We start from the raw sequence: 16,597 nt of genomic DNA, 5'->3' as shown, positions 1-16,597 counted from the left end.
TTTGTGTGCAGTTCTTTTATGTGTTGTATGACTTCTTTCCCTCCCACAGTGGTCACTGGGAGCTCTTCCCTGCTCTGCTTGCTGAGCTGCCTCCACTTTCAGAGTCCTGCAGGATAAAACAAGGGCCAAAGTATGGGCAAATTTCATAACCTTCACTTTTTTTTCTTTACTCAGTGCCTGAGCTTTCCCCTTTGGTCAGGTCCTGTTGGACAGTTTGCAACTCAAACCGTATTTAGGACTGGGTGGTTTTTAAGAACAAATATATGAAATCTCTCTCTTGCTGACAGCTTTAAGAAAGCTTGACATTTTCCCTTACCAGGACATAACAGAATTAAACCAAGTATTCTGCAAGCAAGGGGCAGTATTTCTATTTTCACAAAGCCAATTCATGGCCCTCTGCTACTGAGAGCAACTGCTGCTGCTTCCTCCTCCTCCTTATTTAATAGCCTCTAGGTACAAACCTGAAGATAATCTAAAAACATTTTCCTTCATGTTATGACAGCTGTTGCCAGGTAAATGTGGTGGGACTTCCTAATGCAGTGAGTCATGGCCACCAAAGTGCTGTTTTCACGCAGGAAGGATTGAGGTGTGTAACGACAGAGGCAGAGGGCTGCCTGCTGCAGCACAGGCTATGGCTGAGCAGCACTGACAGCCCTGTGCTGGCAAGGCGCTCAGCAAAGCAGTCTGTTTCTCCTTGTGGCATTGCTCACTTTTTTCCTATTTGTTTCATGTTGATTTATAGGGGTAGGAGTTCCATCTACACTCAGTAGAGCTACTGCACTCCTTGTGTCAGGAGCATCAGTGACCTGTGTTCAAACACTGCTGCTCCTCCACAAATGTAAATCCAGTGGTGGCCATTAGCTGTGCCAGAGCTGGGCAGTGAGAACTAAATGGAGAAACACACACCCATCCTTGTGCCTTCCCTCACTGTGTGAAGCCAAAATAATGCACAGGTGCAAAGACTAACATATGTTTCTTTCCCATTTAAAATATATATTTTTTTCTCATACAAGCATTTTGGCTCTATTTTTAACCAGAACAGTTAAAGGAAATAGGTTACCAGTTTCATTATGGAAGAATTGTTTGGGACACTTCTGAGATATGTATCCTATTGCATGTATAAAACCTTGATCTTTACACAGCTGCTAGCTGATTTTTCTCAAAAGTCCTTTGATCCTGCTCTTTTTCTGATTAAGTAATAATTTGATAATATTACTTAATATTGGTAATAATGGTAATAAAATAAAAATAGTAATAACTAAGTAATAATGCAACCAGCTAAACAAACCAAGTCTGAAACTAAACTTTCAGCTAAACAAGACATACAGAATGTAGTTTAGAAACTTTACATAATCTCTATGGAAAAAAAAAAAAAGGTAGATTAGTATTTCACATATTTTCCTTTTAAGAATATATTTTTTAACAGACAATAGCAGGATTCTGAAAGAATGTCTTTTTCCATTTTAAAGACCTGTGAATTTCAGCAGGAAATTCAGCTGGATTCTGAGTAACGTGAGCAAGCTACTAACATGTAGGATGTGCATCTGGAACTACCTGGGCATACTGTAAAGAAAAAGATGGGAATAAAGGAAAGGTTCATCTGGAGTCTGTGGGATTTCAACCTTTATACTTAAGTATTTAAACTTTTTATTAATACCAGCTAGAGGCAGCGGCTCAACTGAAAACTGAAACTATGTAAGAACTGCAGGATTGGGCTTCCAGGGTCTCTCTTCTTCCCTCAAAATGTTTGTCTTCTGGGAGAGGAATAAGTAGTTTTAGGATGGTAGTATAATGCAATCAATGTACTTAAGTATGATAGAAACACATCAGATATACAACATCCTCTTGTTGCATTCTTTGTAGAGAATTAGGTACAATCTGATTTTAGGCAATTCACTGTTTCTTTTTCTCACGTGGGCTCTTACAGGGCCCAACTGACAATGCCTGGATTGCAGAGGGAAAAAAAAAAACAAACTACTCATGGGTACAGGCAGAGGTCTGACCTAAGAAATTTGCTGAAAACCCAGGTGTTACAGTGGATGCCAGACTAAATGAGAGCCAGCACCATGCTCTCCTTGTGAATAAGGCAGACCGTACGCTTGGTTGCTTGGTGCTGGTGAGTCTGCCGCTGGATTTCTGTGCCCAAGTTTGGGGCCTCTCGTTTCAGAATGGTTGCTGATAAACTAGTGTGGATCCAGAGGAGAGCTGCCAGGATAACAGTGTATAAGGGAGAGGGAAGGAGCTAGGCTGGTTCAGTCCAGAAAAAAGGCAGCTGAGGGGAAGTTTCATAGCATCACAGCTGCTGGTGGGAAGCTAATCAACAGCAATGCACAGTAGTGTAAGATGGACTAGCCCAAGGCTCTACTAAACAAACTTTTTTTTTTGTTGTGTGTGAAAACATTAAAAGAGAGAGAGCAACAAAACCATAAAACCAGTGGGATGTTTGACCTTTTTGTTGTGAAACAAAAAAAACCATCAGTCTGCTTCGATGGCAGTGGCTGCCATTCTTAGTGAGTTCTCAAGGTGTTCATCAGAGATTTTTGATGAAATTTTACTTTACCAGTCATTCATTCTTGAGAAAATTTTCTTAGAAATGTATGTACTGCTAAAAGCAATTACATGAATAAAATGCAACTGTGAAGCAAAGATTAAACCCTCTCTGACCAGAGGGAAAGCTAAAGGTCTGGTAAAGAGACACAATCAGATCGCTGAGTGGAATATCTGATTGTAACTCTACACATTCCATGTGAAAACTTGCAGATGTATTTATGTAAACATAAAGTGGAGGTCACAACTGCAGCAAAATGGCATAGGGCAGGGGGTGATCACAGCCTGAGTTAGGCCATTTCACAGGTGGGAAGTGCTCATTTAAGGTCTATTCTGGCAAGTAGCATAGTTCTGGAGTGCAGAGGGGCCTTGTGTGTGTGCCTGTCCAAAGTCAGCCCTTAGTATCATAAGGTTCATTTAGCAATCCAAAGCAGAACTCAAGCTGCCTGTACACCTCATCTTTGGCTAAAGATTGGACCAAGAAACGACCAGGATAATACTCAAGAAATAAGCTAGTTCCCATCCCACGAGCAGCACCTACATGCACATGTCCACCACGCAGCCTATTTCTCCAGCCAGACAGCACTGATGAAGAATATGGGGTTTGTGGCATTGCTCCCTCCCTACTCCAAGTAACAGAGCTTCACAGCTTGACACTGATATGCTATGGTTCTACAAGAAACACTTCTGCTATGTGATGTGGAGGCTCCCACCAGATACTCTCCTGGAAGTTAAAAATAACACCAGGCAGCCATTCAAAGCCTTTGCAGTGCTTCATTGAGGCAGACTGCTACAGCAGCCCCAGGCTTCACCAACAAGCCTCAGGATGGGCATATTCCCTGCTCAGCCCTCAGCACACCCAGGGCTCTCCTTGCTCGAAGTGCTTCCCACACCAGCACAACATGCCAGGTGTACTGAGTCACCAGTCATGCCTATTCTTTGGGAAATGCTTCACTGGAGGTTTTCTTGCAAACAGGGACTAGCCAACCTCCCACCAGCACACTTGCCACCCAGCCTCTGCTGGCAGAAGGAGAAGCCAGAGAGAGAAGAAACCAGAGAATGCCACACAAAAACTGTAGTGTATAAAGCTGCCTGCCATGCAGAATTTCACAGTTGTGAAGAATGAACATTGCCTCTGTCCTCCTTTCTGCATGGGAGATCATAATTTTAACTCTACTCATTAACATAAACATACACCTTGGGAAAGAGCAAAGAAGATGATTAGAGGTACAGCACAATCTAAACTTATTTTAATAGAATCATAGAATCACAAGGTTGGAAAGGACCTACAAGATCATGTAGTCCAACTATCCTCCCATCACCATTACTACCACAAGCTACTAAACCATATCTGCATCTCCTACAAAAAATCCTCTCCTATGAAGAAAGGCTGAGGGAGCTGCATTTGTTCAGTCTGGAGAAGGCTCTGGGGGGATCTCATTGCAGCCTTCCAGTAATGAAAGGGAGCTTATATACAGGAGGGAGATAGATTGACTTTTTACATGAGCCAGATTGTGACTGGACAAGGGGAAGTGGTTTTGAACTTAAAGAGGGGAAATTTAGGTTTGGTGTTAGGAGGAAGTTTTTAATATGAGGGTGGTGAGGCACTGCTACAGGTTGCCCAGAGATGTTGTGGATACACCATCCCTGGAGGTGTTCAAGGCCAGGTTGGATCAGATCTTGGACAACCTAATCTAGTGGCTAGCAACCCTGCCCACAGCACAAAGGTTGGAAGTGGGTGGTCTTTAGGGTCCCTTCCAATTCAAACCATTCTGTGATTCTATGAAAAACAAACAAACGAACAAAAAAACTGTCCTAGTTTTACAAGCAATAAAAGCCTGAGACTGTAGAAAGACCAAGAAATTCCATCTTCCAGTCCACCAACCCAGCTTTGAAAAACATGAATACTTGAATCCTTTCATACTGGTGATAGAACCTTGACCAAATTTAGAGGACGTCTCTTTTTTCTTTCTTCCTCACGCTATTTTTTCCCACATCATATTAAGGAACTGTTCTTAAGTACAAGTTCCAAAGAGTTATCTATTTGTCCTAGAGAGAAGAGCATTTCACAAATGCGTCACCCAGAGATGACAGCTCTACTGTGTACTCTTTGTGGCAAGACCATAATCAAAAGTATTATTTATCAGTGACAAAATTACTATCAATTTCAAAGTGAACAAACTTTGAAATATGCTCCCATTCCCTCTTAGTGTAACTGTTCTCTAACTGAAGAAAACTCTATGTATTTCAGTATTTCTAATCATTTAGTCTAGAGGCACAAACACAAGTAGTTCTGAGGTTATAGCACTTGCATCTTACCACCGATATTTAGGTCATCAGCTGTTTCATTCAGTCTCACCTTTGGCAAAACAAGTGTAACCAAGATGTAGCTCACATAGGCAGAGTCCAGGTTCTGTCCAAGAAACACTCGGCTCACAGTCCTTCACTTTCAAACGCACCGTTTAAAGCATTGAATCCCCATTTTTAGGGCACTTGGCCTTCACTTTCACTAAGTGAAGATGTTTTCTCCATTTTAGGAGAATGCACATCAATCTGGGGTTGCACAAGGAACTGCTACCAGTCATCTGCCAATATGTAATCTGCTACCAGCCATCTGCCAATGTAATTATAACTATGGGTCAAACAAACAAATGAAGAGAAAGACATACTGGTTTTAAATATAGATTTCCATTAAAAGCATTACAAAGACAACTTCTTTCATTTTAAAGACAAAGAAAAAATCCACTTCTACTGCAAAAAAAGAAAAAAAAAATCACCCCTTTGCAAGTAAATTTAATGAAGAAAGGTGTACGGTAGGGAAGGAGTGAGGACATGGAAAGCTAGCAAGTGTTCAAAGGGACAGACGCCCACCATCCTGGTTGTTTTGCAGTGGCATCTTCTCCCAGAGTCAGGTCAGAGAGCCACAGAGTCCTCATGTGGAGGATTTCACCACCTGCTCATACGGAGGAGGCGGTGTGTTGCAGTAGGAGGGTGGAGGAGGGTAAACTGGGTTTCCTTGTGGGGAATTGGGCTGGACATGGAAAGCCATTGCCATGGGATTCATCACAGGTCCGCCTGGGTCTGTGTAGTATGGCACTCCAGGTTGTTGTGACCCTGAAATAACAGGAGAGAAAAGGCATCAGCAACAGCAGCAGCAGGTAGAAGTCACTTTCTTCCAGGGCTGGAGACAAGTGTGCGTGGGCTCTGCACACTCAGAGAAGTCTTCTCCAAATGTTCATAGGAGTAAGGACAGGGAGCTACATTCCTCCCATCCCAATTCAGGACTACCTTCACTTACTGAGATTTCACCAAAACATTTCAGATTTGCATGCTGTGGAAATAACTTAGTGAAACAAAGAGCACTACTGTCCCAACCAAATACCAGTTGAAAGGGAGCCCTGCTCTGTTCTCCAGACAGAAGAACTGTTACAATACAGAAAGGAGAGGCTTGAGATCCCAGATGGACTGCAGCTCAGTTGGAAAGTCTTCTCAGACAAAGAGGGCATCACAGAGTGTTCTGTAGCATACTGTATTTTCCTGTACATCAGAATACATCTCAAACAGAACATTTCCCGTTAAGGAAGAATATGGCTAGAGTAAACATGTACAAAGCAAAAATCTAAGTTGAAACCAATTATTGCTGGCTAACAAAGTGGGACAAGATTGTTCAGCACAGATTAAATGTATGAAATGATACTGGAGCCTGCAGGGACAAGGAATGGAAACATAAAATCAGACACAAATTTCCTTAATTGTGATGTGAGCAGTAACAGAGAGTGCTGCCATGAGGAGGAACAAAACAGGTACCACAATGGGTGGTAGAAGGCCACTAAGCACAATTTAAGCAATCAAAGTCACAGAGTGTCTATATCTCAGTATGTTCATTATCTTCCTTTTCTTTCTCCTTGTATCTTTAAATAAGAAAGGACTGAAAAAAATTATGACTGAGCAACAGGTTTTCTTCTTTTTGTGACAAAATCTTTCCTATAATGAAACAGCCTCTAAAAGATTTCCAAGTCAATCATTCATTTCCATCACTGACTCTAGGATTTAGTATTACCACAGAAGGAATTTCGGCATCTCAAAGCTGTAGGCATCCTCCAGTACTTCAAGTATTCAGGAAGGACCTACATGCTGCACCCAAAAACACATCCTTACAAGATTAAGGTCAGATGGACTGAGCAATAACATAATACACATGGATGAAAACAATCACAGAGCTAGAGGTATATGACTCAGGAGTTTTGTTTGGACACACATGAGCAAAAAGGATGGGAAACAGATCAAGAACAAAGCTATTTCCTTCTTAACAGCAGCAATTTTTCCTTTTGCCTATGTGAGCGCAGAGGGCTGCTCCATGGCCTTTCTTCCTTTGCCATGAATCCTTTGTCCAGCTTCCACTTGCACTAGCACACAGCTGCAGGAGAGCAGGGAGAAATGGAAGAGGTAAGGTAGCTCCCTGCACTCTGCTGTTTAGAAAAACTGGCATTTTCATTAAGCAGCATTTCCATTGCATTTCTGCACTCACAGCTGCTCCTCAGAATACATAAATTCAAAAGGGAAGCCATGAACTCTATAACCACTACTTCATAAACCGTTAAAGTAGCAGCTCACAATAGAGACACCTGGAAGGTGCAGAATTCAGGAAAGGCAGAACAGAAAGCAAGGAACAGGAGGGAGACCAACATTTTACATGGAAAAATAGTATAGGACAAGGGGGAATGTTTTTAAATTAAAAGAAGGGAAATTTAAGTTTGATGTTAGGAGGAAGTGGTAAGGCAGAGGGTGGTAAGGCACTGGGACAGGTTGCCCAGAGGAGCTGTGGATGCCCCATCCCTGGAGGTGTTCAAGGCCAGGTTGGATCAGATCTTGGACAACCTAATCTAGTGGCTGGCAACCCTGCCCACAGCACAAAGGTTGGAAGTGGGTGGTCTTTAGGGCCTTCCAATCTAAACCATTCTGTGGTTCCATGAACATGGAAAATACCTGGGATTGCTGAGAGACTGACAAAATTTCAGCTTAACAAGTAGAAGAAAAATTGGTAGGCTCAGCTCAGATGCCAAAGCTTTTAGAAACAGTAATAACAGTTTGGAGATAGGTGGAACATGCAGCTCACCAAAGGACTTGGGCTTATTTTATACTTGCCCACAAGTTGTGTTTTGCGAAGTATTATAAAAAACTAAAATGATGTTCTAAAATTAAATCTGATTCATCAATTCACCAATCCAGCCAATGACACTCCTTGTTTACTTAATCTTGGAGCTATTTTTCAGGCTTAAGAATATGCTTTAGTTAGTTCGGCTCTCCCCCATCTCTCCACTGCTGAAAAATTAATACTCTGGAGAACTGTGTGTAATGAAAAAAAAAAACAAAAGCTGAGTGGATGCTGCAGGACCCTTAGGGTTAAGGAAAAAAAAAAAAACAGCTTAGGATTTTTTTTTTTAAAGAGTGGGTAGAGTCTTAGTTTGTGTCTGTTACATCTTTTTATTCACTTTGACCTGTGACAGAGAGGGAGAAATGCATGTCTATGAGCACACACTTAAGAATGTGCTCTTAAGAGCATTCCATAAACAGCATTCCAAAGTCTGTACACTGCATGCAGGTGTCCAGCTGCAGGCATGATGGAGGAGAGAGCCTGAATGCTCCAACTCTGTACCATGCTTGTCATGTCTCACTGGAATGGCTTTTACAATAGTTTTATGTTGAGGTTGTCTAGTATGGCATGGAGGTGTAATGGTTTAGAAAACAATTCTTTAAAGACAAGTTTGAGGCACCAAATTTTCAGAGAGATCTCCTCTTCAAAGAAAAATATTTCCTTGTATTTACATTTCCAAGGCAGTGTAAAACTAAAACAAATTACCAGTTCCTAAAAACTTGTCAGAAAAGGTAGTTACCCTCTGGCTTCAGCTCTCTTTAACCCATCTTGTGACAGCCCAGGAGGAGAAATGTCAGTATACCAACTTTGCCTGTCTTGTTTTCACAGACAAGTGCTAGCAGAGGCTTGTGCCATCAGGAGGGTGGTTAAATTTTGGCCTTCCTGGGGTAGGGAAAAGACAAACACCTGAGTGTCCACTCAGATATGATCTCAGTGCTTCATGTATTTCAACTAGAGACAGACGGATTTAAAATGCTCCTCCAAGGTGCCAACATCTTCTTACAGGGGAGTCTCATTTTGCAGGATTCTCCCAACTGGACACTCTAACAGCTAAAGTCTGAGAAATAAGAAACTTAGAAACAGTATTGCCAGAGGAACCATCACTATGTGGATCCTCCTGATGCTCACAGCCATGATGGACCAGCAATCAGACTAACAAAGGGTGAAGGGCAACTTTACTGCAGAAAAAACAGCACAGAACATGGAAGACAAATGGGAGAACATTTGGCTTCCTTTCACCTCTGTCAAATTTCACCAACTATATTTAATGATATTTAAAGCTCTTTTTTTTTTTTCAAATTCCTCACATGGAGGAATTTGAAAAAATATCACTGTTGATTTGGGGTATCTATCATTTCATCTACACTGCAAAGTGAGCATTCACTATTCTCCTTCCATTCACGAGGACACTGCTGTAAAGATACTAGGAACCACAACAGAAGAGAACTTAAAGTCCAGCTATCCTGGGTCTCATATATACTGTTATGCACTGCTGCTGAACGGTGTCATTTGGAAGGCAGAACTTCATTCATCACAGGAGGAGACTGAGTGGTTCAGTGCAGGGCAATTCCTATTCAAAATCCCCTAGTTCTCAAAATACAAACACCCTCCCCCCAAAAAAACATGTTTTTTTCAATACCTTGGCAAATGTAAGACATTAGTGAAATTTGTTTAATGGACGTTTTCTGACCTGATGCAGTGTTGACTGGTTGTCTGGTGTAAGACACATTAAAAGTAGGTTCTTCTACAAGTGGGGGAGGGTACATCCGTCTTCGGATAAAGAAACCAGCTCCACAGCAAAACAAAACTCCCATCATCAAAAGGAACCTAGGCAAAGAGAAGAAGGAGGTCAAAACCCACCTGCATTTAGGGAGCTCTCAAACTGAGACTGTTCAACAACCGAGTACCATCTATCAGCCAACAACCTATCAGGGTTTCTCAAATCAGAGAATCATGGAATCATTTAGGTTGGACGGGTTGTCTATGTCATTTGAGATAGCTATATCTTGAGGTACTTATGGACATACTGTGGAAATTTCTTGTGATTTGTATTATTGTTCAATATTTTCTGGCATATAAAACACAAATCTGAAACTGAAGTGCCCTTGAACTTTTGGAAAGTTCAGATTCTTATCTGACTTAAGCCACTGGATTGTGAAACTGAAATGCCAGGCCCATACAGTTTCAAGCTGCATACCCTAGACCCGAGTCTAGCTCTTAGAGCATCTAGGTTAGTTAGTAGATTTTAGGGGGACTGGTTGTACAAAGAGGTATGCTAATTATGCTCTTAAAAGAAGACTCTTACATGTAAGTGAGGCACTGGAACAGGCTGTCAAGAGATGTGGTGGAAGCCCTGTCCCTGGAGACATTCAAGGCCAGGTTGGACAAGGCTCTGAGCAGCCTGATCTAGCTGTAGACGTCCCTATTCACTGCAGGGGAGCTGGATTAGCTTACCTTTAAGAGTCCCTTCCAACCCTAAGGATTCTATGATTCTATGTTCTTAAATGAGTAAAACTGTAATTTTGACTCCCATGGGAAGTATGGCAGCTGACATTTAAGCTCAAGCAGAAGCATTCAACAGTGAAAATGACAGAATTACAGAATCGTCATATTTTGCTTTGCACTTCCTAGCCAATATATATATTTTTAAGGAAAAGGCCATCATTTTGCTTCAATTCTTGTCAGCTTCTTTTCCAACCTGACTAAACCCTCCTCATGATTGCCCTGTTCAGATGCCCTGGCATATGCAGCAAGAACACATCGGGAGATCTTTTTCTTAGAAGTACTTCTGAACAGTGATTGTCTCTGAATTTCTTTGAGTACTTATCAGACATGGTAGTGACTGATGCAAGCTCCAGTACACCTAAATGGTTTTTCTGACTTTAATTGACACATCATTCCCTTTCTTTTCAAGGCCATATTCTATGGCCTTGACTCTAGAGAGGCTATGATAACTGTGCACTTTTGGAAGGGTTGGAGGCAAGAAGAGGATATTATTATTCTTTTTTCTGCTTAAGTTTGCCAGAGGCAAGCCTACACACCATGCTTATCTCCTCTGGAGCACTCCCAGGTGCCTGAGAGGAACCATGGTGCTGAACAACACTAAGACACATTTCATGCACAGGATCAAATCTTGTTCTTTCTACAGTGGACACGAGCAGAATGAGGTCCTATTTCCCTGGGCCAAAATTAATACATTTCTTTTTGGCAGTGTTCCTGCAAAGGATTTGTTCTGAACAGGAAAACAGATTTACAATTTTACTCTATGGATACAGATGAAGAATTCCTCAGTTATATCCATATGGATTGTACACTCAAATCCCACAATCAGCTTTGGGAGATCTCTATATTATATCAGGCTTCTGTTTTTCAGTGGTTACTCATTTCAATTTTTAAGGCTTTTTTTTTAAGCAGTCTTCAAATTTTACATTAAAAAATGCCTAAAATAAGGTTTTCTAGGAGAGCTTTTGCTTTCTCTCTACTGTAATGATAAGGTTTTATTCAAGTGCTTTAAAAATTCCTCTCTAAAAGAATTTACCTTATTTTTTCATTATGCATATAAAAGTGATTAGTTTAAGGTTTATCCAGATTACTGAGTTGTTGGTTTCACAAGCTCAAACTTTTCTGCTTTCTTCTCCCATGTCATCTCCAGTGACATCCTCATTTTAACTGAAGCCTCAATTCACGAAGCAGAGAACTGTCATGACATGTTCAAGACATGAAGCATGGAGACTGTCTTAAACACTGTATGAATGTACAATTCTCCTTATACAATCTTCTTTAAAAATTTTTAAATTTAGTGCCCAACAAAATGGACAAATACTGCCATCTTGTAGTAGCTGGGATGGGTGTAAGGGTAAATGTGAGACCACTGCCTGTACAGACCAACAGGAATCAGAAATGGGAACAGCCAACCTGAAACAAGTATCCTTCTTTTCCACTGTTTTTTCACTACTTCTCAGATAATTACTTCTTTTTTATGTTTAAGGTATTATAAAATCATGAGGATTTTATAATTGAAAAAGGAGTACTTTCCATTTGTGCGTACACATTACTGCATACTTGTATCTATTTTACTTTAAATCACTAGGGCTGGTGATACCCTGATTCTAGTCCAACAAGCAAGACAAGAACAGGACATTGGAAACATTAAAATCTGGATTTATTTGTGGCCTACCAAAAATACCATAGTCGCTGGATAGAGAGGGCTCTTACACAGCATCTTGATCCACAGCAGTCCTCATAGGAGCGACATCTGTACAGGAATAGAGAGAGAAGGTGGTTATTGCTCACAGTAGAATGAACAACATCAGAGTAGGGAAGGGAATATAAACTCAAATAACATTTCCAGCAAATTCAGTTGTTTTAAATTGATACTACAGAGTCTACATGCACAGGAGTCTACAACACAGATACTGCCAGCCCAGCCCCTGAGGCTTTATTTGCAACCCTGCCCTGAGCATGGAAGGCAAAGTCTGCAGCTTCTGCCTGCTGGCACAGAGCACAACCGTGCTCTTCCTCAGGACAGGCACAACTGCTTATTTAGGGCTGTGAAGGAGCCAACATCTAACCCCAGTCTGATCTACTCTGACGCACACAAACTGCATGCACCCTGTTAATGTGTCCCTGGAGCTGCTACTGGTCTAGGAAGTTGTAGGAACAAGAAAGAATCAGATTCAGCTATCACTTTGCACTTAAACCTGTACCATGGTCCTTACATCTCAATTTTCATACACTCACTTGCTGAGTCTGTCAACCTGTGTCATATCCCAGAGCTACCATTCGGAACAAGGTCAAACTGAACTGAGTAGAAGCAAACTATGTTTGGCCAACTGGATAAGGTTGTGATTCACGCGTACACAAATATGGCCACAATTCAGAAGCTTCGTACCTGTTACTGAAACTGCCTTTCCACACACTTCTTTTAAAACCAACTCAAAATGACTGAATTTAGCATTTAATTGCATGTAACAGGACAAACTACAAGGATAAGTGCTGCAGACATCAAACATGAACCATTTGGGGTTTTATTCACTGCAAGAGACAAGAATTGCAAGGTCAAAACTGCCAGATCCCTCATTCTCCACAACATGGCAGCTTCCCAACACAGAAAACACCAAGTGCAGAAAAACTTCAAATGTACCATTACAGACAATTTTAAAGACAATTTTTGCTTTCCAGAAGTTGCAGCAAACAGCAACTGCCATCAACCCACATTACTTCAGTAGGCTTTCCTACAACACTGCATTGGGAAATAGTATTTCATGGGGAATGGAACAACTTTAAAAACATTGTAGCACCAATCTTACAGCAAGCACAAGGTACAGCTTCATTCCACCAAAGCCAGCACATGGGTTAACTGCAACCTCTGAACAATTTCTAAAGAAAGTGCCATTTCTACACCAAGGAAACATGCTGCATGTGCAGCAGTATAAAGGACAAAGGTAATGCAGAAACCATGATATATGACAGACTTAGGTGAAAATATTCAGATCAGCAAATCACACACCAAAAGGAAAGAGGTGGGTATCACAACTAGATCAATCTTTTTAACAGTGTTTATTTCTGTATGTTTTGTATGTTAAGTAAACATCTGGCTTCAGATAAGTTGCTCAACTAGACAATTGTGCTCCCATATTTGTAAGCAAAGCTAAAAAATAAAAATCAATGGGCTAATTGTATTGATCATGTAAACATGTACTAATTACATGTGGAGGCTCAATGTGCCTCCACTCACAATATTCATCAAGTCACACAGGCTTCAGCCTGCAATGGGGAAGATGCGCTGTGAACACATAATCATCATTTTGCAAGGGGAAGAAGTGTGCACTCTTCCAGTGACAAGCAGACAGGATTTCTGGTAGTAAACCCAAGGATCTGATACTCCGGTCAGCATGCCAAGGTCTGCTTGTGTACTCAGACACACTGTTTGGGATGTGAGCACAACTAGCTGCCAAAGCCAGAAGAGAAAATACCCACTTTGCTGAACCTGAACACTCTCCAGTGTCCATTGTCTCTTCTTTAAAGCTTGCTTCAATCCTAACAGCAGCTAAAATATCACAGAACTACCAGCAAGACTTACCAAGTCAGCATTTAAGTCTGATCAGAAACAAGAAATTAAGCACTTCTCCACACTTCCCCTCAAGTGGATCAACCCAAGAGGAGCTTTCAAGACTAGTCTTAAATACATTTACAGGACCAGGTTGCTTACCAAATTGCTATGCTGATGCAGCATGTGTCAGAAAAGCAGAAAGAAAATAAGAGGCTGTAAATCCAGCAGGAAGGAGCTGGAGGCCTATTCTGTGGGCCAAGTGTGCTAGTAAATAAAAATGCTTCTCATCAATTCTTGTTGCTATAAATTTTAAAAGAGCAATTCGTGCTCAGACTTGTGAAAGACAGGGAGTGAGTTTCCCAGCATCACCAAGGGAGTACCTTCTTGCAACCTTTCTTGAGGCAACTGAGGCCAGAAAACAGAAGGATCTGGGGATGTGAGTATTCTGTAGCTGTGCCTCCATGTGCAGGGTGCATGCAAGTGGAACAGGGAGCAAGTGGATGCTGTAGTGTACAACTTGAAAGCCCCAAATCTAAGCCCCAAGAGCCTGGCTTTATTGGTCTCCAACTAAAATCCAGAGTCTCCCAGGACTATACACATTCCTCCCTGATCCTTACCATCCTTACCTTGCTTACTTTGCATGTTTTCCCTAGAGCAAGAAGGGATGGGAAAAGGCTATTTTAAGATCTGTAATTATGGTCATACCAATAACCAAAATTTAAAAAAAAAAAAAAAAAAAAAAAAAAAAGCATCTGTCTGATTCAGTGTAATACCTGAATTTACTTTTTTTTTTTTTTAATTTTATTCTATTTTTTAAAGTCTTTTTTAAAGTTGTGTTGCCATAACTTTTCTTCCTGCAAAAGAAAAGTACCAGCTGGAAGACATAAAGTCTCAATTGCTGAATGTTTATGAAGCTCTTGAGACCACTGAATGGCAAACAAGCAGACCATCAAGAAGTTCTGTCTCCTACAAAGATGAGTGCACTTTCAAAAGGCTAAAAATGAAATAGAAAAATTGAACAGTCTCTCCCTGCAGCTATGCTTAGAGAAACTCCCATTTTACCATAGACAATAAGCTTTGCATGGTGACTGAGTCAAGCCATTGCAAACCCTGGGTAGATCTCTGAAGTTAAACCATCATCATGACTCAAGGGAAATCCCTTTGAGATCTGACACAAGTAAAACTTCCACTTTTTACCGATAAAACCAAACAAATGCTTGACTTTTTGTGGCTGTGGGTAAGAAAACATGTATGTAGGAGTCTGGAATCAAGTGTGATACCATGATCCCAGTGTGCTGGCTGTAGTATTTGCCACTACTTCAGAGCAGCTGCCCAAGCAGACTGAACAACAAATGGCCATTTGCTGATACTGCTGTTCTGGCACTGCTTGAGAGCTCTGCTTCTCTTCTGTTCCTAATTCAACGTGCTATGAAAAAGACAACACAGATTCTACCAACACTGATCCTAAATTACAACAAAATTAACTTACTTATAAAAGACATTATAATTTGCAGGCAAAAGACAATAAAATCAGTTTATTAATAGAGCAACTTACATGCTTAAGCATAATCAATCTTCTGATGTTCTACCGCTTGCCGCCAGAAGCAAATCCCAGAAAAATTAAGACCCTAGCTCAGAAAAAGACAATGAAGCAGGCACATCTATATTTACTGAACTGATAGGCATTTTCTTCAAATTATTATCTTTGTACTTTGGCTCTTCCTAACGGGAGGAACGGGTTGTGCACAGTGCTGGCGTGCCTTCCACCCAGCAATCTTGATAGTATCCTACTCAGCTCCCTGGCCCATCTGTCTGCCTCACATATGGGATTAAAACTTTCTCTCGGAAGGAAGGAAGGAAGGAAGGAAGGAAGGAAGGAAGGAAGGAAGGAAGGAAGGAAGGAAGGAAGGAAGGAAGGAAGGAAGGAAGGAAGGAAGGAAAGAAGGAAAGAAGGAAAGAAAGAAGGAAAGAAGGAAAGAAAGAAGGAAAGAAGGAAAGAAGGAAAGAAAGAAAGAAAGAAAGAAAGAAAGAAAGAAAGAAAGAAAGAAAGAAAGAAAGAAAGAAAGAAAGAAAGAAAGAAAGAAAGAAAGAGAGAAAGAGAGAAAGAGAGAAAGAGAGAAAGAGAGAAAGAAGGAGAGAAAGAAAAAGCTGCTTGTCAGGTTTGTATTTTAGGTTTTGTCTTTCCTAAACTGGACATGCCAGTTTCAAGAGAACTGTGTTCCGGAAGAAGGAGCTTTAGAATCAATCTGGACTGGCCTGTGCTCATCTCCTACAGAAGACTCTAAAGCCAATTTCCTTCTTTCACACATAAACGATGATCATGAGATCTTCCTTTCCCTAGGTCAATGCTTGTCTCACTGATCAAAATTTAATCCATGATGTAGGATGAGGCATGATCCACTAGTTGCTTTGCTAATCTGAAACTTGGAAAGCATACATTCTCTCTTTTTAAAATGGCCCTCCCAGTGATTTATGATTTAGAGGGTACATTTTTTCATTCATAATTCAGTGGAGTGAAATTTATGCATTTCCATGACTAATTACTGGTATTGCCAGCACATCAAAGAACTGCTGTGTCAGAAATCAAAGTTACACTCTGCTAGATCACAGCAACAATCTTTTTACATGGATTTGCACTTAAACTACAAAGCCAAATGCTTTTCTTAATGGACACACAAAGCATGAATTTTCATGTGAAGGTATGACACAAGCCCCTAAAACAAGCCCTGTATTTACGTGTTCTTCAGATAACAACCACTCAATGAAATGGTCTAGAAGTTCTTTTCAATTTATACCCATTTCTACACAGATGAATGAGTTCCTTCCCAGCAGAGTTGGAAAGA

At 40.9% G+C, this 16,597-nt stretch overlaps 1 protein-coding gene across 11 annotated transcripts in view; it reads right to left on the bottom strand.

Moving 5' to 3' along the window:
• Positions 1-5,216: 5,216 nt before the first annotated feature.
• The window catches only part of VOPP1 (vesicular, overexpressed in cancer, prosurvival protein 1), a 94,198-nt gene continuing 82,817 nt past the window's right edge, over positions 5,217-16,597 (bottom strand). For 8 of the 11 annotated variants that reach the window (XM_046938357.1, XM_046938358.1, XM_040692554.1 and 5 more), the window contains 3 exons: positions 11,918-11,957; positions 9,393-9,529; positions 5,217-5,661 (listed from right to left, as the gene is read on the bottom strand). In XM_046938357.1, coding sequence (XP_046794313.1) covers positions 5,480-5,661; positions 9,393-9,529; positions 11,918-11,957 — 359 coding nt within the window. In that variant the 3' untranslated portion in view covers positions 5,217-5,479. Of the gene's footprint in view, positions 5,662-9,392; positions 9,530-11,879; positions 11,958-16,597 lie in introns of all 11 variants that reach the window. The other 3 variants (XM_040692589.2, XM_004939605.5, XM_001235487.7) reach the window with 2 other exon arrangements.

The sequence above is a fragment of the Gallus gallus genome, chromosome 2 (genome assembly GCF_016699485.2).
Source record: "Gallus gallus isolate bGalGal1 chromosome 2, bGalGal1.mat.broiler.GRCg7b, whole genome shotgun sequence".
Classification (NCBI taxonomy): domain Eukaryota; kingdom Metazoa; phylum Chordata; class Aves; order Galliformes; family Phasianidae; genus Gallus; species Gallus gallus.
This window is presented reverse-complemented; position numbering and strand designations above follow the sequence as displayed.